We start from the raw sequence: 27,652 nt of genomic DNA, 5'->3' as shown, positions 1-27,652 counted from the left end.
GTTTTTATATCATCGAGTTTGGAGAGAAAAAAAAACGCATTTACAGTGGTGGGAAGGTGGGGTGCCTTTCACTATGTAGCTAGAGTTCCGTTTTTGTTTTTTATTGTTTTTTTTTTTATTTGAGAATTGGTCTTTTTAAAATTAAAATTAAAAGCATCAACAATAAGTCCGTCCCAAGTATAGGTGGCTTAAGATGAATGTTTGTTGGTTTCAACTTCACTATAATTATAACAGAGGGTAATAAAAAATACTGAATTTTGATTGGTCGAGACAGGGGGCATTTTTTTCTTGATTACCTCTACTTTTGAGTGCAAAATTGTTTAAAAATATTGGCTCTTAGGTCGCTTGTTTTTGCTGTTGTTTTCAAACAATGGGTCTCATTTTGAGAAAATTGACGATAAACTTTCCGAAAGGGAATGAGCGAAAATGAACCAAAGTTTGAAACTTACAATTTGCATTTGATAATGGCGTTTTTTATTATTGTTTCAAAGTGATTGTCTTATTTATTCCATTTATTTATCTTATTCTTTAATTAGTTAATTAATTCTAATCTAATTATTTAATTATGGAGCTAACTAAGTCTAGGCTTAGCAACATGTCATGTTTGCTTTTAGTTACTTAGGGGTGTGCCAAGACTGAGATTAATATTTGTTCACGCCACTTGTCATTCGTTATTTACATGTGCGTTTCCTACGTATGTTGATATTTATTGGCGTGGTTACAGTTGTAGATTTAATTCCTCTTGTCTGCTTCTCTCGTTTTTGTATGATTTTTGAGGATTCCAGCCAATTTACTTCTGTACAACTTCAATGCCTTTCCACTAGCAGCAAATGACAGGAAAATGAACAGCCCTGTAGATAAAGGATAAAGAAGCTTCAGAATTTATGTAAGGTGGCGAGGAAGAAGGTAGAAATTATTAGCGGAGCTCCCAGCGGCCCGAAGGGCCGCAAAGCAGAGCCTCATACCCATAAAAAATTAACAGACCCATGCTTTTGATTTTTCATGGTCATCATGCAGGCGGCATGGCTCGCGGGCGCGTGCGACGAAGTTGCTTCAACATGGCGGCCATACTCCAGAAATCGGTTTAAGGTTATGGTTAACGCCAGCTTGCATCTTTGATATTGGACATCCATGTCATGTTCAATTAAAAGCTGTCAAAACAAGGTATCCGCTGACCAGTATCACATGACCATATCGCATAGAACATAGAACTATAGAACAAATCGAGTTCGAATGTTTTTTTTTAAGTTTACCGCAGACCAAATAATGGTTTCCATTGGATCGCGGGCTCAAGTGCTACATTTCTGTCATATGGTCAGTAAATTTTTGAGCTCCGCTTTTAGACTTGGCTAAATCTATTTAATAGTCTTTATACAGCGTACCTTTGGAGGGAGCAGGAATGGCACAGTGGTTAGATGGCGCCCAATGTGGCCCTGGTTCGATTCCTGGACCAACCATTGTACCGATCTCGATTCAAAACCAAAATATGTCTTTTTACGTACCTTGAAAACTGTTTAAAACCACATACGGGTACCACAAGAATGACAAAGCTTTCAAGTTTGCAGCAATTCCAAGAATCCATGTGACACCCATCACTGAAGCCATTTTCACACAAATCACAGCTACGCTGGTGCCATGTTGCCGATTTTTTACTTGCTGTGTTCTCTGAAATACAAAGAGGTCCAAAGAGAGCGATGATCCACAACTAACGAATCCGAATCTACTTATTTATGCCTCCTTTAGTCCAGTCAATCAGCCAGTCAGCCAATTAGCCAGTCAGTAAGTCAGTGAGTTAGTGAGTCATTTGTCAGTTAATTAGGCAACCAGTCAATCAACTTTTTCAACTTGATTAGCAAGTCAGTTTCTAGGTTACTTTATCAATCAGTCAGTGAGTCAGTTTGAGTCAGATTCTTACTCTTTCAACTTGAATACAAATCAGTTTCTAGGTTACCTTATCGGGGTGGCAGTCATTCCTGCATCCTTCCATCCATTTTTCATTGTCCATTCGTTCGTTCGTTCGTTCGTTCGTTCGTTCGTTCGTTCGTTCGTTCGTTCGTTCGTTCGTTCGTTCGTTCGTTCGTTCGTTCGTTCGTTCGTTCGTTCGTTCGTTCGTTCGTTCGTTCGTTCGTTCAATCATTCATTCATTCATTCTAGCTTCCTCCTTTCTTCATTCATTCTAGCTTCCTCCTTTCTCTATTTTTCACATGTACAACCGACTTCGGCATAATGGCTTCATTAATTAATCTCTGATGAGGCAATGATGTTCCTCACCTTTCGCGAATTAACAATATAAATCACAGTGTGTCCCAATGCAAACATATTGAAAATTATCAGCAGTGTAACGGGCAAAACAAACGAATAAAGAATTGCTTGAGGTTGAGATATGAAACATTCCTCTTCTCCTTGCCCTGTTTATTCAAACAAAATACATAAGTTGGAAAATATAGTTTGACAAAGTATACTGATTGTATATACTTATTTTATGTTGCCCTGATGAAGTGTTTTTAATAAACACGAAATATCGGCAAAGTCGACTTTCCAGTTTTTATGACACATATAATTTTTTTTCTGGATTCTATATCGCGACAGAGGATGTTGTTGATTAATCTTATTTTACTTAATATATCCTTTATTGAAGGTACGTATAAAAAGTGATATCACCCAAACAATCGTATTAAAACTGTTGAAAGTGCAGGTACAATTATTGAACATTAAAGCAGGTTCAAAACGAGGACGCGACATATGCAAACTACAAACTTTTCTCACTTGTCGACACTTACCATATCCAATAGATCCTTTTCGGACATGATCAACTACAACGCAAACAAACACGAACAACACTGGAGATCCCCAGGCATACAGACAATACTTCATGAGACGTTTCGTATAGCCTCCGTGTTGATTTTGACGATGTGCCACAACACCCTCTTTAAAAGAAATATCGAAAAGTTAAGCGCATAAATTTTAAACGTTGACAAAGGACAGATCAGAAAGCCGTTTAAAATTTGTTTTACATGTACAAACTCATCCAACCCCCACGAAGCGTTCTCCTTTGTGCATATTTTAACTTCCGACCCTCACATATATTTTACATGATTTTAAGTGCGGCTCATATTCGAGGGCGGTGCGTATTTAAAATTTGGACGCCACATTGAATAAATAGCGTTTTTTGATTGTCAGTATACATCTGTTTCTGGGAGAAAAGTGCAGCTAGCTGTCCTGGTTAAGTTCGCAGCCTTCACAACATTTACAGAACTACATATTGTAAGAATTTTGGATATAAAAACTAATGGGCGAGCGATAAAACAATCACTTTGAACTGAAAAACGTCGCTTTTGATGAAAAGAAATGTCTAGGTTTGTTTTAGAGTTGCTTTGTAGTGTTGTTTTTAGTGAAACAAAATTCCTCGAATGAGCGTCGCATTGGCACTGCGGCGCTTATTAACTTTTTTGTCCCAAATGCGGTGCTTATTCCAGGGCGGCGCTTATTCGAGTAAATACGGTAGTCACGCATTCAATTTGACCTCTATGAATGCCGTTTACCCAAAACAGTCACCAAGAGCAGATATGGGATTTTTATAATTGAAAATTTATTTTTAAAAAATTAACCCAATACGTGGAGCTATGTGATATATAGGCAAAAATGAAAACAATATAATTGCCACCGCTGTCTATGAATTAGTGAACTACTTAGCCAACCTACCTGAAGCGCTCGTAAAAGTCCGATGTACATCATAAGCCATAACGTTCATCCACGTAAAGGAAGAAAGAACAAAGAAATGAAGAAGAACAGCGACTGCCAGGCGAGTGTCTTGATCGTCGGTTTTAACTGCTGAAAAGAAGACGCTCTGGTACAGCAACACAGCCAATGCCAAGTTTATTATGATCTTCCCAGGTAAGTTACGCAGTTCAGCAAACAGGATATAGGTAATCAACAGAAGGAGTAGAGAAACCATTGACACTATACATCCAATGGAAGTGAAAAAATTCAGAAATGGCAGAGCTTTCGCGATCTTATGTTTGCCATCTTCGTTTACTGTGCTTGACGAATTTCTTGAAAAATTCACACACAACAGTAATTTGCCGTCACGAATCGTGTATGTAGTATTGCGATATATCTTGTTGTGAAGTTTCAAGTAAAATGTACCGTTAGATATCTGCAAATAGTCCGTTTTATTAAACGCTATGGACGTACAGTTCGGATGTAATCTTGCGTTTTCTTGATAATCCTCCGTTGAGACGATCCTTTTGCAGCTTCCCACGAAGGGATCGTAAACCTCATCAAGACGGCATGAGAACTCTTTTGTAGTTCTTACATTCTCTTTCCTATCTTCTACCACAACGCTGTACTTAGATGTGGAAGTGAAATCAAAGAGTATAGTCAGAGGAGGTGATATGTTTTCACGGCTAGAGTCGCATTCAGTTTCCAGCTCATTTGGCTTCAAACCATTGCACAAAGCACACTGTAGGTTTCGAAATCGTATCTTCTTGGAATCAGAGCAGACTGGAAAAGCATACCTCAGACACTCGGTTTGGCAGTAACACTCGTTTTTCTCTCGGCTGATGTTGTGGCAGTCTTGATACCGAGAAACGCATCGCTTTAGAAAGTTTAACTGGCGAAGTTCCGGTGTTTCATTAACCGAGCAATTCTGACGTAAAAGAGCCACACTATCGCCTAAATTGACATCTGTCAGATTAAACCATTTCCCGCAATCGAACTGCAGCTTCCAGTATGTCGTGTTTCCTGCACCATTGCACCGCGCGCAGAAAATATTTTTATACGTAACGTGACTGTCCTGGTCGAAGACTGGCAAATTCCTTAAAGGGTCGCTTTGATTCTCATCTTGACATTTTTCCTGCATGCTTTTTTCTGTCCAGGTTTGCGGGCACTTGTTACAAACTGCATAACCAGTGTACTCTGCCTGACTTATTTCGTTCTTTAGTGCAAAGCAGGTTTCATTCAAACTCAGAGCAGTGGTCTGAGGATAAATACGTTTTCTGCATCTGTAACATGAAAAATGGGATTGCATTTCATGTGAATTCCAATTTATTGATTTAAAATAATTTCGCTTCTTCCATGTAACTACGTTAATAACACTTCTTATCTATGTGGAATTTTTAATGAGAGTTGTTGCAAGGTAATGTAAAACGTTTGTCACGAAGGAAACGGGAAGAAGAATATTGTCCTATTTAATATCTTCTCTCCAACTGATCAGACCGTTAATGAATTAACACAGTGAAATTTATTTATACAAATTGCCTGCTGCTATGAAAAACCAACAAGCGATCAGCCTTCAATTTTCTGTTGAAATTATTTTAAGAAAATTGTCGATTACCAATGATGCTTTCTTATTTAAATTCTAAAAAATCACAACAACAAAAATTTTGCCACTCTTTCTCTTATATTCTTATCGCACGCCTTGCATACGTTTTAAGAAAGCCAACGACATCTTTAAATATTGAACAGACACTTGTCGAATACACTTATTGTAAATGAATGTTTACAAGTGTCATGTATAATTTGGAAGTTAGTAGTGTGCCGAGTTCAAGATGTAAAATCCGGCAACCAAGCCTCAGAACAGAGATTTCTACGTGACTTTATTAAAGCCTTTAAATCTTCAAAGATGCGAGAATTCTGGTCCGTATGTTAAACTTTTCGAGGACCCACACGGCGAAATGTCTACAGTGGTCTTATCGACATAACAGGTAGCGACCTGTATCGTACCTGTGTTAAAAATTTACACTGAAACTCAGAGCAGTAGAAACCAATTCCTTTACATCAAACATTTCTTATTTTGATTTCAGTTATCCGAAGTTTCTTTAAAAAACTAAAAACGTCGTCATTTTTCCTAAAACTTATTTTCAATCCCTCTGATACTATTAAATTTCGGCGAAATGGAAACTTACAATGTGTCGAAGTCAAAACAGCAGTCACCGAAGTCATCACATAGTTTATCACAGTAACATCTGTGTAAATGATTATCCGTAACTAACGTCAATGAGGCGTTTCTTTGTTCTGCTCCACACCGGTTGTTACAACTGTATTTTGAAAAGTCAGCATATTTACAAAAAACGTTTTTCGTGAAATGGAGGATTTGCTCTTCCCAAAGGGGAATAGGGTGGTCTAGAAGAGAAACAAAAATTAGTCCTTACATTGTAAAGTATGAGACCCATCCGATCTGTATAACACGTAAAGGCTGCACTTTAGAAACAACGTTCCCAGTATGTATCCCATAAGGACACAGAAAATCCTCAAATGATTGAGTTTTAACTCGTTTAAAAAGATACAAACATATATACACGATAATGGAGAATAAATTGAATGTTATATAATGTTCGGAATACTTCCAATTTTTTCAAGAATGATACAGAAGCAATCGTAGTATAATGCAATCAATAAATCTGCGAATTTCAATGTTTTTTTTTTTTTATTTCCAGGCCTAACATTTTAGAACCGCTTTAGTTCTATGCTGGAAACCCGTTTTATTTGTTTGCACATTAGAACTGTACATAAAAACGACATCGTCCGCTTACCATTGGTAGGGACCCCATCTGGACTGCAGTTCCGGCGCAAAGTATTGAGAAGAAAAGATTCAGGAGCAGGTCCTGTAGTCAAAGGAACATTTTTGAAAGCAGATGTGTCAGCGGACGTTTGGAGGTTTCCACATGAGCCTCCTGCTCCGCTGCCAAATGGTGGTGATGTCGGGGATGCATGGGATAGAGGAGACGGTACGGTTCCTTGAGATGAATGAGACGGTGGAAATGGTGCCGGGCTCCTGCCAGTGGAAAATGATAAGAGTAAATGGAGCTGGCCATAAGTTGACGAGGTCGGTGGCGCTGGAGGAAGTACTTCGCGAGGAGGTGAAGACGATGATGATGGTGGAAGAGGAACCTGGTCATCTGAAGAAAGGAGTACTAAAGGACGACCATAGGACTGTGACGAATAAGGGAATGGAACAGGAACAGACAGTGAAACTGGAGATTTTTGACCATGCGGCGAAGACACAAACGAAGGCTGTGTGATCTGTTCATCGACATATATATATGACAACGACTGTAACAGGCTTTGGGATGATAGAAGTGGTTTACTGCAAGGCTGTGCTGGTCCGCTCGAAGACGCAATTGAGGACATTAGAGGGGGTCGATAAGGGTACAAAGTTGCTTTAGAGGGCAGCCCTTCAACTGTCGAAGGCGTTTGTTTCATTAGGGATGGTACATTGTAGACCAAACTAGACATTGAATATGAACTTAATTGCAATGATTCCAACATAACAGTTAACCTTTGGTTTGAAGCTTGTAATTGCTGCACGTCTTTTAGTGTCAGTAGATCCACTGACGGTGACGCTCCGGATGATCCTTGCGATAAAAGAGATGTAGTTTTACCCATTTGCTTCAAAGAAGTTGCTCCCTGTCTGCCGTTCGACAAAGCAGGTGAAGATAAAGGCAATTCCCAGATAGAAGAACTTGTTGTTACTAGAATCTTTCCTAACAGGTGAAGGAAATGTAGAATCGCCATTATGGTATTTATAACGGAACAAACAAGCTAAAATTAAATACACTGTAAGTTAAAAGGAATACTGAAATATCTCATGAGCATGAGAACTATTGGAGTTACAATATCTGTTCAGTAAAACCCAAAATCACCATCATTCACTGGCACTGCTTGAAGGCCAGATGTTTCTAAAAGATGAAGAATATAGTGATATAGGGGTGCACAGTTGTGATGATGCGAAACTAGCATAGCGGGGCGAGGGTCCGCTTACGGCTTGTAAGGATTTCAGGGCATTGCGTTAGTTCTTCACTGTCTTATTGCCTCTTGGACCCACGCCAGCTCCACCACCTCGTGATGCACACTGGATAGTCCAGTAGCTTGCGTTAAATACAATAAGTAATTTGCCCGAACAGAAATTAACGATCCTTTATCATTTGCCACGAGTGCATCGGCCTAATTCTTAGTGAACAAATCCACCTTTTTTCCGTTTCGTTATCTAGCTTATTCAGCATGCAAAACAAACACGTCACCCTCATGTTAATACAAGGTTAATAACTGTTGACAGCTGTCGACAGCTTTTGTAAGAATAGCAAGAATAATTTTGAAAACAAATGATGGTATATGTTAAGCTTGGTTGATAAATGAGAAAAATATTAATCAGTTGGTGACACAAGCTACTTGCGAGGAAAGTTCCGGGCTCTCCCAGAAGTCGAACAAATAACTTTCCTAACACCCGGTGTGGAACAGAAAGGAAAGCATTTTTAGAAAAGAAAGATCTTAATGTGATATTTTTGCCATCAAAATTCGAAAAGTGAAATGAATCTTGTGAAAATTGTCGGTTTTGAGGTACATGGTACACTGTATACTGATAAATACGGCAAGAGGAGACTTGTATAGTAACATATTCTTCTTTACCTGTCACATGGCCTTCGCTTTTCTTCCAAGGACATATTATAAAGCAAAGCACCGTGAGGAATAATGATAACGCTGTGAGTTGACGAAGAGGTAACAGCATTTTCCGCATACACCTAGCAATTTCAACATACAGTCTTAGCAAGGCTCTCAAGGGAATAGTTTCGAGCTTTAAAGACCAACGAAAACTAATTTATAACGGGTTGGCATGACTGATTAATTTTCTCTCACTTAACCGCACTGAAAGGATACCCCTTGCTCTCTAGAGAGTAGTGTTTGTAGCTAGCCTGAGTTTGTAACTGAACAAGAGAAAAATATGTAATTGACTATCGCCTTCTTTTACACTGTCTCATTCCATGGAAACCTAACTAAATTAGAATATTCCACCTAATGAAATCATGCAGCAAAAAAGGTAATTTATACAACAAAACTAGAGTCGTTAGGCCATATTCAACGAATTTAGCTATTCACGACATCCGAGGTACGTGTGCTCAAAAATTTTAGAGGGGCTTAAGAAAATAATTCAGTCCGCTGCGAGTACAGCAGCCATATATAAAAATCAATAGAAACACGGAAAAAGTTTCCCTTTTCTTAAGCAGGACCAAAATATCGTTATTGTCAAATACACGGTGTGCTAGAAAATATATGGTTAGTACTAGCCTACACGGCTTGCACTGCAAAACTATCACGCCTGGGGCACTTACAACGATGGTTACAAATTTACGCTCTTATTTTGTCCCAAACTGTTGGTGTTTTTTGATTTGGAAAGAAATAGTCAAAAGTATGTGTAAATGGCTTAGTAGACAAGTCAAGGGGGGGGGAAATTAAAGCCTCATTTAATTAGAAATGACGAGAAATAACAGGCAGCCATTGCTCGAGCTGTCTGAGATATACCGGGGAAACTACTGTACCTTACTGAAAGATGGTAGGTTGATCCTGAACTCGTTTTAGGTACGCGATGTTATAGTTTGTTAGACACCGCAGCTATCAGCACACCACAGGAAGTTTAAATTTACTAATAAAGAAAACTAACATCTGTTAAATAGAAAAATTTACATATGATTTTGACATTTGAAGTCATAACAAACTACTTATCTCACGAGTTAATTTAGCATATGTCATATATCAGCCCTATCCCGGAATATTTATCCCACATATATTCTTAATTAATAACAAGATCCCAGGGTACTTGTCTTGATTTCAGTAGAGGATAGTAACATACTCTAATTTGTCTCGCTAAATTAAAGTTCATGTCCAACCATTGCGAAGCATGCACAGACTCAGAAAAAAAAAATTAAGTGCCAAAAGTGTAAAGATAAAAGACACATCGTATTTTTCAAACGTTCGGCAATTCACGATTCCTAGTGATAACCAAACAAAACTGGTTTACTCAGTCAAACTTAATTAATCGATAAAAGTGTCTAATAATCTCTATATGCTTGGCATATGTTTTACAGTGCCTTTTAGCAAGCTTCTTATACGACGTACGCCAAAACATCCACTCATAATCAGTTGTATTGAGAAAAAAATAAAGCAACTATTATATGGCAAACACTGGTGAAATACACCAAAATCCAGAACCGGCTAATAGTTTCAAATAGAATAAAATAAAGGTGTCTGAAACACCGAAATATAGCGCGTTTCTTCGAACATCTTGTCTGCTTTTCATTTTCTGAATTTCAGTCATGAAAATGTATTTTTTCGGATTGGCTTTATTTTATTCTGGTGGATCATCTGGTCGCCGGAATTTCGAATTCAGTTCATGCACGCCATCTTTACAGGTGGATGAGAATATATAATAATAAGGTCGTAGGAGGGCGGTCTTACAAATAAAACGGGTTTCTTTTTTCTGTTTACCACTTTAAACTCTTGGTTTATGTGTGTTGTATTTTTTAGAGATTGTCTAATTGGCGTGCGTCGTGGGTCGTGGGTCGTGGGTCGTGGGTCGTGGGTCGTGGGTCGTGGGTCGTGGGTCGTGGGTCGTGGGTCGTGGGTCGTGGGTCGTGGGTCGTGGGTCGTGGGTCGTGGGTCGTGGGTCGTGGGTCGTGCGTCGTGCGTTATTGACACATCAAATTCATTAGTTTTGCTGTTTCACTTGCCATTACGCAAAAGCGGTTTACCCCCATGGACTTCTGGTGTATAAGCCGAGTTACCAGCTATCTCTGGATTTTAAATTTAGCTAAAATGCGTGATGCTTAACAAGGCCGAAAATTTGAATTCACTCATTCAGAGACCTCGAACTCCCCCTCTCATTCCCCTTTGAACGCCGGCCACGCAGGCTACTAGTTCGCAGAAAAACTGAAAAATAAGAACAAGAACACCCTTAAAACGATTGCATCGACAAGGACAAGTTTCTTCAGTTTGGCTCATGAGCCGATCAGTTACTGCTAATGCTGCCATTTCTTCATCTGTGTAAAATCGTTATTTTAATCAGGGACCAATGTGTGGATCAGTGGCAAACTAGTGTCGAAATATTTACACTGCAAAATAATATAAACGTTTTTATTTTCATGTAAAATAATGGCCTAAAATATAACTTTAGTCAGTTCAAGAAAATGAAACGTTTATTTCGCTACAGTGCTTGGCATTGCAAGTTTTGATGTCCCTTTAATTTCATTAAACGCAACCTTCGATAGTGCATCTGCATGCTCAAGCTTCAGTGATAACGGAAGGTCAAATCTCGTCGCAACTTCACCGCAGTCAAACGTCTTTATAGGCAGCTTTACTTTCTATTTCGGGCAATTTCGTTGATATTTATGTGTTAGAATGAGCAAGGATCAATAAAATAGCTGCTGAGTGTAAATAAACATATTCCCTGTTGCGTTGATGGAAAGACATCTCAATAAACACAATTTTTAATTTAATAAAACGTATACAACATAGCTCCGAAAACTACTGCCTCGCGAATCCTTGACAAAAGCGCACGAACCTTACGTTTGACATCTGACACTCATTTAAACTTTGACCTAAAACACAACGTCACGATAACTTAGTCACGCGAGAGTCACGCTTTCCTGAACATTCCCGTTTTTAGCTCATTCTCCAGAATGAGTAATAGAGTGATACAGATGTTGACGGAAGTCTGCGTGTACAAAAATTGTGTGGACCGGAAGTGATACAGATGTTGACGGAAGTCTGCGTGTACAAAAATTGTGTGGACCGGAAGTGATACAGATGTTGACGGAAGTCTGCGCGTACAAAAATTTTGTGGACCGGAAGTGATACAGATGTCGACGGAAGTCTGCGTGTACAAAAATTGTGTGGACCGGAAGTAATACAGATGTTGACGGAAGTCTGCGTGTACAAAAATTGTGTGGACCGGAAGTGATACAGATATTGACGGAAGTCTGCGTGTACAAAAATTGTGTGGACGGAAGTTGTAGAACGGAAGTAATTTTATATGCTACCCCTGCCCCCTTAGTAACGCCAAAAAAAACTTCAGCGAAGCTCAGATGCAAATGTGAAAAGAAATGAAATCATTGTATAGTGTAATAAATAAATTAACATCAAATGACAATTTCAGAACTACTGGTCTACAATTAACCAAAAATAAAGCTACGTCAACTACGACTGCAACCCGCACGTGTCGTTATTACAAAAAATTATCAAATGTATATTTTCATTTTTTTTTTCTTTTCTGAGACCCCTCAACATGTCCTCGGCCCTGACCCCAATCTGTCTATGTCCAACAGAAAGTATAAAGAGCGATCTAAAATATGGAATCAATGGAATTTTTTTGGTATGTTTGAAGTAGAGTTGGTTTTGGCTCGTGACGTGACGCAGCTGATGTTCACCCGCTCGCGTCCCTGCACGCATTTCTGTACGTGTACAATGAACCAAAAATAAACCTAAAGTTACGTCAACTCTCTTTTTTAGAAATGCACGATTTGCGCACGTCGCCGAAAATGTATCAAATGTATATTTTTTTATTGAATTTCCTCTTTCTAAGAACCCTGGACACGTCCAAGTAAAACGATAAAGAGCCATTCAAAAATTAACTTATGACGTTACGCAGTTGATGTTCACCCGCACGCATTTCTCTATGTGTACAATGAACCAAAAATAAAGCCACTTAAACTCTCTTTGTAGTAATCTCATTTCCCGTGACTCACGTCATCCGTTTTACACGACGTGTTCGTGCGCATGTTTCTCTCAAATTTCATTCGCTGCTCAATCCATGAACAATGATTGTCACTGCCCGGTAGATGCGTGCTGACAGAAAGGTTATTCAAAACGCAATTCAGTAATTTAAAACGGTAACAAATATTCATTTCATTTCTTTTCACATGTGTATCTGAGCTTCGTGGAAGATGTGAACTATTTACACGCTATCCAACCAGAAGAAAGCTCGTAACCACAATGTCCACACGTTTTAGCAGTAAAAACATGTTCTTCAAATATCGAAATTATATTTGTCAAGAAGACGAAAAGCTTTAAGATCGATAAAAGCGATGTATTGGTGAAAAATATTGTGAAAGCCCTTTCCGTGTTTAATTGTTATGTAAATATTCTAGCTTTTCTGTCTATGTTGTTGTTGACTTTGTACATTTTCCATCAATAATAGCGCTAAGAAGAGAAACAAGACTGGATGTCTTCGGATGTCTCGTTTTTGCTGGCACGGAAGGGTAAAGGAATGTGCATGCATGCAAAAAACTTGACTGTTTCGCAATTCCTTTCCGCGTAATACTGATTCTCGACCTAGAATCTTCTCTTCTTATCATTTATATTTTTATTATGCTTATCGTACCGCGATCCGGAAACGAAATACTATTTCTTTTTTAAATAATTGCTTGTGGACTTTTACGTAGCGGGGAATGGGGCCATGTAAAATTACTTCCGGCTGCCTCAATGGATTTGATCGCTTGTGTCAGCGCGTGTTAAAATACGTGAAAATACGTTTAGGGTCCCTAAGGTCTAAACAGCTCGGCAACTTGATTCACGTAGCACCATTTTTAGAAGTTGTGAAATTGTGATTTCATTTCTTTTCACATGCGTATCTGATTTTGACTTTACAGGGGACTGTACTTGACTTAAGTGGACTGTACCAGTACATTTTCATTACCCACCACCACTCCCAAACCCTACCCCCCCCCCCCCCCCCGAAAGAGGCAGAAGAATGAGCTGGCTCTAAGTGCCCTTTGATTCCAGGTATAGGAGTGTTTTTACTTTTAAATGTTTTGCATCTGAACCAAAGTGCTTTGAAAACATGCCTTAGAAAAATCCACATATCGCCATTGTCAAACATTTTTTTTTAAAAAAGCCCCCAAAAGCTTTGTAAATTGTCACGATACCGGTAATGTATCAAACTTTAAGCTGTGAAAATCAAAACCTTAACTTTGAAGTACTTGTCTTGTTTTGGTATATTTCTGTCTTTTGACCGCTGTCGACGACGCACCTGCAAGTTCGGATTCTGAAACAGCAACATCGATTTGGCTTTGTGAAACAAATCTCTTAAAACCGGTGTACAATTATTAAGTCATTTCAAGAAAATAAAGAGTTCCTTTCGTTATAGTCCTATACAGTGTAAGTTTTGATAATGCTTCCGCAAATGCTTTCAGCAAACATGTACATTTCACATATTTTTAACCAATCATACCTGAGCGTTCCCACGCCACTAATTGGATCACTGGTAGGTAGCGAACAACTGAAAGGCAACTCTTTTTTTCATTAGAGGAATAAAAAATTGGCCATGCACAGGAAAAAATTCCATTAGGTGTTCTGTAAAAATCCCTAAAAATTAAAAAAAAAAACTTCAGACTCGAGAAGCTGTAACTTTTTCACTTGAAATGACCAAGATAAGCGAGGAATCTTTAAAAATTATAAAATATATTGGCTAGCGTGACTTCCCTGATAAAATTGAAAAAAATAATAATAAATGAATAACATGATAATTTACTCGACACGGAATGAAAAACTACTAAGAGACGTTCATTAATCGTTCAATAAATTGCTAATTGCCAAAACGTTGCTGATCAGAAAATTCTCGGCAGGCAGCATCCACGCCAAGGTCAAGCAAATTTTCGGGCCACTTTGGTAAAACTGTCCGGGAGACATGGAGGGAAAAGAGCGCAACTGTGCACCAGACATGAAAGAAAAATATGTTTTTGTTAATAAGAAAGGCGAAAACAAAAAGGCGAACTTGCATGACGCACGACCCACGACGCACGACCCACGACGCACGACCCACGACGTACGACGCACCGCCCACGACCCACGACCCACGACCCACGACCCACGACCCACGACCCACGACCCACGACCTACGACCCACGACCCACGACCCACGACCCACGACCCACGACCCACGACCCACGACCCACGACCCACGACCCACGACCCACCCACGCCATTTAGTTTGACCCTATTTTTTACTGACGCGCAAAACCGCTCCGAAGGGGTTTCATCCTAAACGTAGTAGAACGGTTTGTAAGTCTCCATGACCCTGACAGCTATGTTGGCTGGAGCCATGTACGGTACACCATGTAGTGTTTCCGATGCCGTATAGAGAACAGACATAAATTGACTCTCTGATTTTCGGGGTCAGGCGTTGGACGGGGGGGCTAACTGCGATGCGCATGCTTTCTAGTACAAAATAACAACTTCCAGAATTATTCATAGTTTGCGTTACCTGCTCTCCCCTCCCCCCATCCCTGTGTAGATCAGGAGCAAACAATTGAAGGACTGGTTTGATATCTGATGAGTGGCAGACAAAATCAAAACGTTACAATTGCAAAAAGAGCCGAATCTCCTGCTAAAGTAAAAAAGTAATAAAGAACGTAATAAAGAACGTGTTTGAGACTGCAAGGGCAAGGCATAAACAAGACGCTTGATCATCAGCTTTAAATAAAGTTTAATTTGAAGACTTTATTGAGTATATTTTAATCTTGAACATTTCAGCACTTTTTAACAATTTAACTGCAATTCCAGTTTTCTATGAGCAAATATTCATCGAGGCGCAGCCTATACACCCTGTACAGCAATAACCTTGGTTGTATAGACCTGGTACTGTTTTCTTTTCTTTCTTTCTTTCTTTCTTTATTTTTTTCTCATTTTTATGCCTTAATTATTTCTATTTATTTTGGCAAAATAAAATGGTGGTAGTTGTTGTTGTTGTTGTTAGATCGTTCTCACTCAGATGCCCAAAGTAATAGCAACTGTAACAGCACAACAACGCTAGTGAACGATTAATAAGAATGGTAATATGAAATAGCATAGTTTGCAAATAATTTAAGTAATTGCGTAAGTAAGTGTGACATTAAATTTATGCTTAACTTATCTAATCTCTTGGGTTATTTTAATTAATAGTCAAAAATGTTCTCAAAGTGTTTTGATGCTTATTACAGTGATATTGGATTGGCAATATTAGTGTTTGTGCTTTTAGCTATATATGGTTAGAGTGAATTTAGTTAAAAGAAACATGTCGTGAGATAAGTTATGTGACATTATTTAATTGCGTTGGACGTAAAACTTCTTTAGTATTTGCGTTGGCCGTGTATTTCAAAAGAACTGCGGAAATAGTTTCGATGTTCCGATGGCTTTGCAATTCTCTTGTGCTTCTTGAAGAAAAGTGGACCACGTTTATTCTGGTTTCGAGGCATTCTGTCCTGTAACTGCAGTGATTGGTACAAAATATTCCGATATCGGGATAGCTTTTAAAGATACTTTCAGCTGAGCGAAAGTTAAACTATAAAAGACACCGCAATTTCTATAGTTTTCGCGAACTTCAAAAGAATGTAGCTTTTGGCCAATCACAGTACAGTATGGACGTAATGCGAGCATACTTAATCGCCAGTTTTTTATGTAAGTTGATGGGTTACTGCCGGCAACGGCTGAGTAAGAACTGAAGAATAAAGAAAACCGCTGATCCTAGAAGTTGAAGTCTGACTGAGCTTATTCCCGGCCCCCAGTTGTAGACTTTCTACTAAAAGTCGTTCGCTTCTCGTTTCCGGTTCGGTGGTAGTAGACCCTGGTGAGCTCGACTTGTAGGCTAGTCTACCCCAGTTGCAACTTTTTTTCTTGCAACAAATTTTTCATTTGTTCAGTTTTCCTTTTGCAGTAAAACTTCTTATTTATTCTCGGTTTAGCAACCAGCAATGGTTAAATTTGGTTGCTTGCGGGTTGCTTAGACATGAATGTAGGACAAATAATGTGTTATCAGGGGCGAAGCTAGCCTATAGACCCGAAGGCCCCGGCCTTCAAATTTTTTGGCCTACTTATATTTTTAAAACATACAATTGAACAAAACTCAACTGATGTACTCTCAAGATGAAATAGAAAGCATTTTTTAACATATCTTAGCATCATACATGTTACAACTCTCCTTTCCTGGTGAGATCAAGGCTTATTTAGCAGGTGCCAACTTGAGCCTTCTGGGCAATTCTTTGTTATGAAATGTTAGAACTTAGAAGCTGTCAAAATACATACAGATCAATCACCAAAAAGTTAGAAGGAGAAAGAAAGTATTTCTTAGGGTCTTGATCTCAAACCCTTCCCTGGTGGACCCCCCCCCCCCCCCCCGCCCGGCCCAAACGCCTCAAAAACCGGTTAGCCAGGCCTACAACTCTTCAGAAAGCTGGCTACGCCCCTAGTTATTAATAATAAATATACAGTCATATAAGCTAGTATCTTGAAAGATACTAGCTAGCTTCTGTATTGTTCAACTATAAGGCTGTTTTTCTCTGATTTTTCCTTCAATTCCAATTGATTACTCCTTTTGGTAACGGTAATTGAAAAGTTCTCTTATTTATATTTCTGCTATTTTATTTATCAATATTCTAATTTATTATATGGAGGAGAGTGTTTTACTGGGTACTAAACTACTCGTAGATTCCATACGCCACTCCGCCCGGGATCCGAGTGGCGTATTTTCCGTATGACACTCTTGCGAGTGACATATCGCTCATTGACGTCACGATTCGCGCCATTTCTATTTTTCTGAATGAACTTGGTTTGTGTCGTTTGTTGTATGCAAGCACCGACACGAAGGTTTAATTTGTTTAACAAAGCAACGAAAAAAATGAGTTTTCCAAAAAAGTTAAGAATGAGCACACGATAATGGAAACCTTGACGATTTCAATGTTTTTAGAGGGAATTCTTCGCAAGGGATTTCACCATTGCAAGAGGTCGTGAAGAAAAAAACAAAAGCAGTTGAAAACTTTCGACTTTGCCGCATCGGATTCAAGTCAAAGTCAGTAATGTTTCAGTTCTTACGTGTTATTTAGTTAAACAGTATTTTGTTTGATCGGAATTCAGTTTTTAGTGTTATATGGAGCACGGGTGCTTTGTATTTTCTATGAAGACGAACGCTGATTTGTAAAACTGGCTTGACTGATTCGAAAACAATGAATTAAAAATCGGCAACGTCAACTACATCTGGTCTCCATATAATAAAAAGAACATTACACGTTGGCTCAAAGACATGAATTTTATGTTCTCGTGGCAAAAACGATATCCCACTCGACGCTACGCTCACTCGTTTGATATCGTTTCTGCCACTCGAACATAAAATTCATATCTTCTCGCCATCGTGTAATATCCTCTCCCTATATATATATATATTCCTTTTAATTTGTAAATAATTAGGGTGAATAAAGTTTGTTGTTGTTGTTGTTGTTGTTTAACTATAAAGTTATCTTTGGCTTACAACTTTTCAAACCAGTTGGATATTTATTTTTCATTGTCTCTTATTCATTATCTATTCTGAAACAAAAGTAAATAAAAAATAAACCAAAAATAAATTTAAACCACAACATATACCTCATGAATACCATATATTATTACACTGTTATATATTTACAACCGCGTATCCCGTGAATGTCGATTTTCATCAGTGTGGTTACAGTTATGGTTTCCTCTATTGTCTTCTTCGCTCTGTGTTGTGCGATTCCTCAGGATGCCGGCCAATTTACTCTTGTACAACTCCAAAGCTTTTCCGCTAGCAGCGAAAGACAGGAAAATGAACAGCCCTGCAGAAAGAAAGATAATGAAACCAAAAGCTTGAGATGCATAACAAGTTAAAAATTTATGGTTGTCAAAGTTCGGAGGAGAGACAAACTTGTATAAATATGGCTCACTCTAGCCAGTTTCCATTTGACGATTACCTAGTACAAAATGGACACCTTGGTACTAACTTTAAACAGCAAGCAGTTACGTACTTATCCTCATTGGGCCCATGAGGACTCTTGAGGCCGGCAAGCAAACAGTTAATGGGGTATTAATTTCAACAGAACTGCTGATCGTGAGCTCCAAAATTTGTGTACAGTGGAACAAAATAATAATAATCGTCCTAATACCTTAAAAAACGCTGATTATAATAATTCATCGGTCATTGTGGCGAATTTTTAGCTCGCCAGCGTGGACCAATCAAAAACAAGAAAATAACGAAGCCAATCAGAACTAAAAACCATTCAACTTTTCGTGCCGTTTTTCTTAGTTAATTTGAATCAAGGTATTTCCATCTGCAACTACAAACCTCCGTTTTTAAACGTTATAACGACGAAATGGCTGAAAATCCTAACGGCAAAGCAAACTCTAAGTCTTTTCAGCTTGATGGAGAGGAATTACAGAAACTCGAAGAAGAATCCAGGTGGCAAAGTGAATGTAAGTTTGTCTTCGTCGAGCAAAACTGCCAGTTTAGTCAACAGAACACTTTTTAAATTTTAACCCTTCTAAATGTTGTGATGCCGTTGCTGTCTACAGAATTCTGCAATTTCCTTTTCCAATATGTTCTTGGCCCTTCTCAGACAGAGGTCATTTTAGCCCTTGCCTGCGGCTCGGGCTATTAAGATGAGCCTGAGTCGGGCCAAGAACATATTTACACCCGCGAACATCAACTATATTGCTATAATATTTCAGCTCGGTTCTACAAGTAACTAGTCCATTTTTATTGTGCTGACCTTGACGCCAAAGATTCGTGGTTTCGTTTGCACAATTTTACTGAAGTTTTTAGAGAAAACGTACCTTGAAGACTATTTAAAACCACATACGGGTACCACAGGAACGACAGAGCTTTCAAGTTTGCAGCAATTCCAAGAATCCATGTGACACCCATCACTGAAGCCATTTTAACACAAATCACGGCTACGCTGGTGTCATGTCGCCGATTTTTTTGCTGCTGCGTTCTCTGAAATGGAAAGAGAGCTCATAGCTAAAATGATCCTCCACAACAAACCAATCCAAATCCACCTATCTATGCGCCCTTCTATAGTCCAGATAATCAGCCAACCAGTTAAACAGTCAACCAACCAGTCAGTCAGGCAGTCAGGCAGTCAGGCAGTCAGGCAGTCAGGCAGTCAGGCAGTCAGGCAGTCAGGCAGTCAGTCAGCCAGCCAGCCATTTCATCAGTCGGTAGGTTTGTCTGCCGGTCTGTAGGTCTGTCCATTCCTCTGTCCGTCGATTGGTCTTTTGGTCTGTCAGTTCACTTGGTCAATCAGCCAGTCAGCCAGTCAGCCAGCCAGCCAGCCAGCCAGCCAGACAGCCAGTCCAATAGTCGGTAGGTTAGTCTGCCGGTCTGTAGGTCTGTCCATACCTCTGCCCGTCGATTGGTCTTTTGGTCTGTCAGTTGTCGTTCACTTGGTCAGTTGATATACCAATCAGCAAATTAACCAATCAATCAATCAATCAATCAATCAATCAATCAGTCAATCAATCAATCAATCAATCTATCTCTCCATCTTTCAATCAATTAATTGGTCAATCAGTCAGGCAGGCAGTCTGTTAGTCAGTGAGTCGATAACTCGTACACTTGTTTAATTTATTCATCCATCCATCCACAGCCATCCAAACCTACATTCATTCATTCATTCATTCATTCATTCATTCATTCATTCATTCATTCATTCATTCATTCATTCATTCATTTATCCATCCATCCATCTGTCCATCCATCCATCCATTGCTTCCAGAGGGGATCAGAGGTACACGTATATTGTAAGTATTTGAATAAGGCGTAAATTAAAAGCTTATCTTTATACACCAGTGGCTTGATGGCAGTACCTATCCAGATAACTAATCAGTGATTTCCCTCACCTTTCGAGTTTTGATGATATGAACCACAGTGTGTCCCAGTGCAATTAGATTAAAGATCATCAGCAGTGCAACAGGCAAAACAAAGGAATAAAGAAGGGCTTGAAGCTGAGATATGAAACATTCCTCTTCTCCTTGCCCTGTTTACACAGAAAAAGCGCACAAGTTAGAAAAAAATAAAGTTTTGGCACTTCTTGAACATTGTTAGAAGCTCAATTAAAGCATAATATTATAGCATTATTTTACCTCGAATTAAATTTATTTATCCTGAAAACATAAAATTTTAATGTTTTATCACCAAAAAGATTGTGCGCCTCCCACAGTAGTTCTGTAAAAATGTATTTCATTGGTTGTGATAAAACAAAACTTATGCAATTGAGTTAAATTTGATACCACATTCGATATCAGGAAATCACGAATTCTTATACTTTATACATACATTATACAATTAACATTCTAAATGAAGTGTAGCACTTACCATATCCAATAGATCCTTTTTTGATATGATCAGTTATAACACAGACAACCACGAACAACACTGGAGATCCCCAGGCATACAGACAATAATTCATGAGACGTTTCGTATAGCCTCCGCTTTGATTTTGACGATGTGCCACAACACCCTCTTTAAAAGAAATAACCAAGAAATTTATTAAGACTAATGTATGTTGGGGTAAGTTAACCATCGGACGTGCATGCAAATTCATACCCCAGCGTGGTACAAGGGGGATCGGGGATTGGACGGTCACCCCCCCCCCCCCCCCACCCCCATAAAGGTTTTCGTTCTATTAATGCGCAGCAGAAAAAAGTACAAAGCCTTCAGCTTACACATGACTGTTGGCTGTGACGTCATTTGACCTCCTTTTTTCGACGTTTTTGCTTGTTTACAAGCTAAAAACGTAGAATAGGGGTTAGTGGACAAAATTTGGAACCACATATTTGTAAACTCTCAAGGGACTTTTTTAATTTATCAAGGGACTGTTTTAATTTCTCAAGGGATTACTTTCCGCTGTGGGTGATCACTTGCGATCTCGTGGAAAAAACGTGACTTGTCACATTTACAAACGTTATATAACAATTTTAAAAGTGACATGTCAGCTTTCTTATCTCAACGCACGTGTGTCTGAAAGGCGATCTATAAAAAGCGTCGCACAAACAATGGATTGCGTAACTAACGCTTAAACACGAATAAATAATCACTAGCACTTACATCGTTTCAAAATTACAAACGTCAAAAATAAACCATACCAAAAAAACTCGCTCTGTTCAAAGATATTATTGAAGTTAAAACAAATGCAAGAGATGGGGGCTTCTTTTAGCTTAGGAGCGGTTAAAAATTAGGCCAAATTTCGTCGCTAGAAGCGCCATTCTATTTCGTCATCAGCCTAGGTCGTTAGGGGCGTGACCTCGCGTTGACAGCAATGTTGCATGAATCGGCTTTACAACATGCGATCGTATCTACGCAGTTCGAGTGGAATTTCAGTCAAAGACAGCAAAATTCTTTCGTATTTCATCTTCAAATATAATTCGAAAGCATTCACTGTATATATGGCTTTTGTTTAATCCTGGGTCTTGATATCCGACCCTTGCAGAGCCTAGAGAAAACACAGCTTGAGTGTAACGATTTGTTTACGCCCCAATTATATGCGCAATGTTTTCTCCGACAGTAGTCGGAATTATCCGTATTTTTTTCGTGCTTTTTCGTGGAGCAATCGTAACGATACGGCCTTGAACACATTGAACAGCGGTCTACCCGACTATAACAATTCAAATATGGCGTCGCAAGAACAAAGCGTCGAACGCATATTTTGCTGTTTCATTTGCTAATTTCGCTGCCGTAATCGACTGCCTCGAAAGGTCCTTGCAATTTTAAAGTATAGAATTGTCAGATATCGGTGAAATTTGCACTGTTTATTTGTGTAATGTTAAGGAATATGTGTATAAATACCCGGCGCGGACGAGCCATTTTTGACAAAATTATATGGCTGCATTTCCTCCGCGAAGATAGGAAATTGTTAAACTAAACTACAAAGAAACTGTAATGATAAGTTCGAAGAACAATGCACAGGATAAACCTTCGACTCATACTTCATGCAAAAACGTCGACATCTCGAAGAGACTTTGATTGTAATCTTAGATTTCACTTCTTTCATACAAAAAGTCAGAAAATGACAGAATTTGGGAAAAATAAGCCAAAATGCAAATGGAATGTAAAATTATACGTATTTCTCAAAAAAAAAAAAAAAAAAAAAAAACAGAAAAAATGTCAAAAATTACGATTTTTTGCCACACCTGCTTGTAATTTGTTATAGCGGTAATGTCAAAAATCATGGACACATAGTTAACCTACCAAAATTTCCGCAAGGGATGAATTAACAGCTCCTAAAAATGTTTCCGAAAAAAAACTTTTACGTTCAAGGCTAAAAATACACGTAGAAACATAAATTAAGGCAACTTTAACTAAGATATACGGTTCGAAATTTATTGTTATATGGGACTTACAAACCCGTCCAAGCTCCATGACCCCCCTCCCCCTCCCACTTCTCACGCATAGTGCAAATATGCGGAAGACAATTTTTTTCATAGCACAAGCCAGCGTTTTTAACTGAAATCTTGACTTTCCACTGATGTAGGGCTGAGCCCGTAACGTTTGGAACTTAGAACTGTTTCATAGGCCCTTTCAACACATTTAGTGCGAACTTTATTATAGTAAATAATAAAGATGGTAAATTTCAAGCTCGGTGATAAATAGTGAAGAAAATTATTCAACATGACTCGAGCGTGGGACAAAGAAAAAATCTGAGTCCCCGACGGGAATCGAACCCATGGCATCCCAGATACCGGTTGGGCGCTCTAACCAACTGAGCTACGAGAGACTCGTTGTGAGCTCGGCCATTTACTAGGTTGATATATGACACGCGTCCTGCATACTGCTAGGATCAGCAATGTCGAAATCATCAAAAGTGTAGTAAATAATAAAGATGGTAATAATAATAAAGCGCCCTGCCGGTATCTGGGAGGCCATGGGTTCGATTCCCGTCTTTGTCCCACGCTCGAGTCATGTTGAATAATTTTCTTCACAACTTTATTATACTTTGTGTTTATTGTGTGCTGTGTGAGAAAATAAACACAGCGGTCGAGCAATGAATTACACATGTACAAGTTCACACGATTGGTGCAGTTTGTGGCAAATGGCCAATAAATTGACTAAGTTTATTCGATGGCAGAGCGAAGGAAAACATCTGACGAAAACAGCATATGCAGCTGTTGATTCTGAGGTTAGTTTAAATTTTTACTCCCGAGTGGAAGAAATTAAAACAAAACAACCTCGAACAGCCGAGCAGATTCCAAAGGTTAAAAGAGTCAAAGAATTCGCTTCCGTGCTTAGTTTAAGTATTTTTAATACATGACCGATTTCTTTTGTGGTTGCAGAATTAGGGTCGTGATGAAAATAAACGTTTTTTTATTTAAAAACGGTACTTGAATGAATCGTCCGATGAAGTAAATTTTTCCCGAGCGACAAAAATCACAACAGAGCCGTAGACGCTTTGGTGTAACGCTTAAAACGCGAAAACTTTTGTTTGGTAACTAGGTTTTAGTGCCATCAAACTGTTGTCATTTATGGCTGGCCCATTCTTCCACGTTAGGGCCATGAAAAAAAAATGAATTTCGTCCTTCGAGACTTGGGCGTTAGTTGTTGTTTGAAAGAAGAAAAGCACACAAACAACTTTGACGGCAAATCGAATTTATTTTCTCTTTCGCTCTCCGTCTCGTAAAAAAAAAAACAGCTTACCTTGTAGCTCGTATTCTTGAAAATTATTGAAAGGATTTACTTTCCATATTCCGAAGGTAAGATGTCATCGCTTTCGCAAAACACAGCGTGTGAGCTTTACTCAGTGGTCATCAGCGTGCACTATCGGGATTTTTAGCACGCTTACGTATACTAAATTTGATTGCGCGGCTCATGCTAGCTATGTTATGAGCTAAATTGGAACACTATTGAGTAAGTCAACTATTATAAAGTTACCTGAAATGTTTGTGAAAATCCGACGCATGTCATAAGCCATAACAGTCATCCACGTAAAGGAGGAAAGAACAAAGAAATGAAGAAGAACTGCAATTGCCAGGCACGTGTCTTGATCGTCAGTTTTAACGGCTGAAAGGAAGAGGCTTTGGTACAGCAATAGAGACAATGCCAAGTTTATTATGATCTTCCCAGGTAAGTTGCGGAGTTCAGCAAACACGATATACGTAATCAGCAGAAGAACTAGAGAAACCATTGACACTATACATCCGATTGCAGAAAGAAGCTGGAGTAATGCTGGCGTTTTAGTGATCGTTTGTTTGCCGCCTTCTTTCTCCGTCCTTGAAAAATTTCTTGAAAAGTTCACGCACAGCAGTAATTTGCTGTCACGAAGCATGTAAGTCATATTGTTGTATAACTTGTTGTGAGGTTTCAAGTAGATGGAGCCATTAGATAGTTGCACGAAGTCGGTTTTGTTAAACGCTATGACAGTACAGTTTGCATTCCAGTTTTGGCTTTCGTTGTGCTTGCCTTGTAGATGATCATCATCGGATGTATTATCTAGTTCTGTTCTGATTCCCCTATGTATCTCAGTGTCGTTGCTTTCAGGTCCGTGACTTGTAGCTTGTGATCTGGTTGAGACGATCTTTTTGCAATTTCCCACGAAGGGATCGAAAACCTCGTCAGTTTGACATGAGAACTCTTTTTCAGTGTTCTTAAAAACATCATTTTTCCAATCTTTAACGTGAACAATGTACTTAGAAGTGGAAGTAAAATCAAAGAGAATGGTAAGCGATGGCGTTGTTCCATAATCATCAAACTCACATCCACTATCCTGATCATTTAGCTTAAAACCATTACATAATGCGCACTGTGGGTTTCTAAATCTTATGTTTTGAGAGCAGACTGGGAAAGCGTATCTCAGACACTCAGTTTGGCAGTAAGATCCATTTTTCTTCGAATTCGGGCTGATATAGTGGCAGTCTTGGAATTTAGGAATACATTTTTGAGTCTAATGCTTGCGTGCGCTTTGCGCATGCGCATTAGACTCTTTGTTATATGAAAAAAGCTGTTAGCAATCCCAAGGGAATGGTTCGGGATCGATAATCGTTCGCTGTAATGTAGAAAACAATGATCAGCTGCAAGAACGGACTCCGTACGGACACGCACGATTAGTTTCAATTAAAAACAGCCAATCAGCGACACGTGTTCCCACGCATAATTAAAAGTTCTTTCTCAAGTCACGATTATTCAACACTTGAACAGGACGAAATAATTTTCCAGTTAAGACATTTGTAAGCTTTTTGTGAAAATAAATCTTCGTTTTCAGTTCAGTTAAGCACTTGTGTTTTCGTCTTGCTTAAAAAGCAAGACGTCTTTGAGAAAAAATATTTCGACGGCGACTCGCGTTTATTTACACAATGCGACCAAATATTTATTTTGCTTTAAAAAATAGAAAACTTTACCTCGGTTTTTGTATTTAAGTCATTCGAATTTTGACCAATTTTTTCTTTACAGTGCAAACAAAAACCTTCAAAAATAAAAGATGTACATGGATAAATGTAAATCAAGTTACGCGACTAAATCAAAATGCGTTTGTTTGGCCGCTTTGCAGTATTACACTGTCCCGGCCTTTGCCATACACTGAAATCGAATTTCATGCTTTTACGACTCTCAGAGATCTTAAGTTCTTCTTACAGCTAGAAAAATCATAAAATGGTTACATTGATATGGAAGTGATGATTCGCGAAATTTGTACATCATGATAAACAGTCTTCGCTCCTGTGTATGGTAGCTCGATAATAATTGCCTAGTTTCCAGCGTTCAAAAGGTCATCATTATATTGACGTGAGCATTTACACCCGTTTTTAGGAAAATCTGTCACTAAGTGCTTACAGTACAATGGAGTAACAGTCACTATTTCAAGTGCTTTTATTGCAAAATCTGTTTCAAGAGTCATCATCAAAATGGTGAAAAATCTGAAAGAAAACGATGTGAAGTTCTTCAACCCTTGTTGTAATGAACATGCTTTTTGTAAATCGTCACGCAACCTTGTCCAAATGTTTAATCGTTTCTGCTTTTACGGACAATACGGAAGAAGTAACATCAACTCCTGTTCATACTTTAAAATATGGGAAGCATATAACATTTATGACTGTTTCGTTTTCATCCATAATCATCCACGATGCCCCTAGCTTGCTATAAGCATTTTAAATTAAACTCCCGAACACAAACCTCTAACCAATTTTAACCGGCTTACGAAAACCGCGCAATCTGTATCACTATGCCATACGGCATTAGACTCATGTCACCCTTGGTGACCTATTTTTTTAACTGCTTAGGTAACTCACGTGCTTGCGGTAATTTGTCAATCAAGCAATTCTCAGGGTTAGGTAAAAGAATCTTTTCATTGCCTAAATTAAAGGTTTCCGCATTAAACGATCTGTTATTGCGGCTGCAATCGAATCGGAGCTTCCAGAAGGCTGTGTTTACTGCACCATTGCACTTTGCGCAGAATACATTTCTGTAATGTTCTTCACTGTCTTCGTCAAATACTGGCAGATTTCTCAAAAGGTCATTTTGATCTTCATCCTGGCATTGTTGTCGCACAATTCTATCGGTCCAGTTCTGTGGGCACGTGTTCCAAACTGCATAGCTACTATACGATTGATGTATTACACCTTGTGGTACCAAACACGTTTCATTTGAGTTCAAAGGACTAGTCGGAGGATAAACATGCCCTTGACATCTATAAAAAAGAAGAGTAATTTATACAGGACTGACAGAAAGCGTTGCAACATGGTGCTCTTACTAGAGCATCATTAAATTTCTTGCCATTGCCGCTTGTAGTCAAGCCTTCATGATGGTTTGCGGTAAATCATGACGAGGGTAGATTTCTGTTTGTGTTTACTCCAGCTCTTGCATTGTGGCTGAAGGGAGCGGAATTGAATTGACAAATAGCTTAAAGGTCAAATGAACAGAAATTTCAAAATGCCATTTTAACCAACCAAACACTAAAACTATCGATTTAGTCAGGTCGCTTAGCGCAAATTTTTGGAGAAATCGTGACACGGTTGATAAAAGCACCAAACTTTGCAGAATGATTCTTTAAAGACTATTAAATAATTTTATCCGTGGCTCCACCTGGATTTTTTCTTGCAATTTGCAAAATTTGCTTAACATTTTGACCACGTACGATCT

General features: G+C 38.8%; 3 protein-coding genes across 3 annotated transcripts; all 3 read right to left on the bottom strand.

Moving 5' to 3' along the window:
- Window positions 1-213: 213 nt before the first annotated feature.
- On the bottom strand, window positions 214-4,985 carry LOC144657246 (adhesion G protein-coupled receptor L3-like). The gene is made up of 5 exons (XM_078517561.1): window positions 3,703-4,985; window positions 2,781-2,927; window positions 2,272-2,408; window positions 1,503-1,665; window positions 214-851 (listed from the first exon to the last, which is right to left on the bottom strand). Exons 1-5 carry the CDS (start codon window positions 4,859-4,861, stop codon window positions 733-735), a joined length of 1,725 nt encoding a protein of 574 aa, XP_078373687.1. The 5' UTR covers window positions 4,862-4,985; the 3' UTR covers window positions 214-732.
- LOC144657252 (uncharacterized) lies at window positions 4,966-9,405 on the bottom strand. The gene is made up of 4 exons (XM_078517573.1): window positions 9,315-9,405; window positions 8,407-8,519; window positions 6,534-7,484; window positions 4,966-5,003 (listed from the first exon to the last, which is right to left on the bottom strand). Exons 2-4 carry the CDS (start codon window positions 8,513-8,515, stop codon window positions 4,966-4,968), a joined length of 1,098 nt encoding a protein of 365 aa, XP_078373699.1. The 5' UTR covers window positions 8,516-8,519; window positions 9,315-9,405.
- Window positions 9,406-18,156: 8,751 nt separating this feature from the next.
- LOC144658062 (adhesion G protein-coupled receptor L4-like) lies at window positions 18,157-27,376 on the bottom strand. Its single transcript, XM_078518384.1, has 8 exons — window positions 27,363-27,376; window positions 26,945-27,200; window positions 25,070-25,463; window positions 24,455-25,012; window positions 20,906-21,052; window positions 20,431-20,567; window positions 19,363-19,525; window positions 18,157-18,368 (listed from the first exon to the last, which is right to left on the bottom strand). Exons 1-8 carry the CDS (start codon window positions 27,374-27,376, stop codon window positions 18,196-18,198), a joined length of 1,842 nt encoding a protein of 613 aa, XP_078374510.1. The 3' UTR covers window positions 18,157-18,195.
- Between the last annotated feature and the right edge of the window lie 276 nt (window positions 27,377-27,652).

Source organism: Oculina patagonica, chromosome 6 (genome assembly GCF_052425735.1).
Source record: "Oculina patagonica isolate OP01 chromosome 6, crgOcupat, whole genome shotgun sequence".
NCBI classification, from domain to species: Eukaryota; Metazoa; Cnidaria; class Anthozoa; order Scleractinia; family Oculinidae; genus Oculina; species Oculina patagonica.
This window is presented reverse-complemented; position numbering and strand designations above follow the sequence as displayed.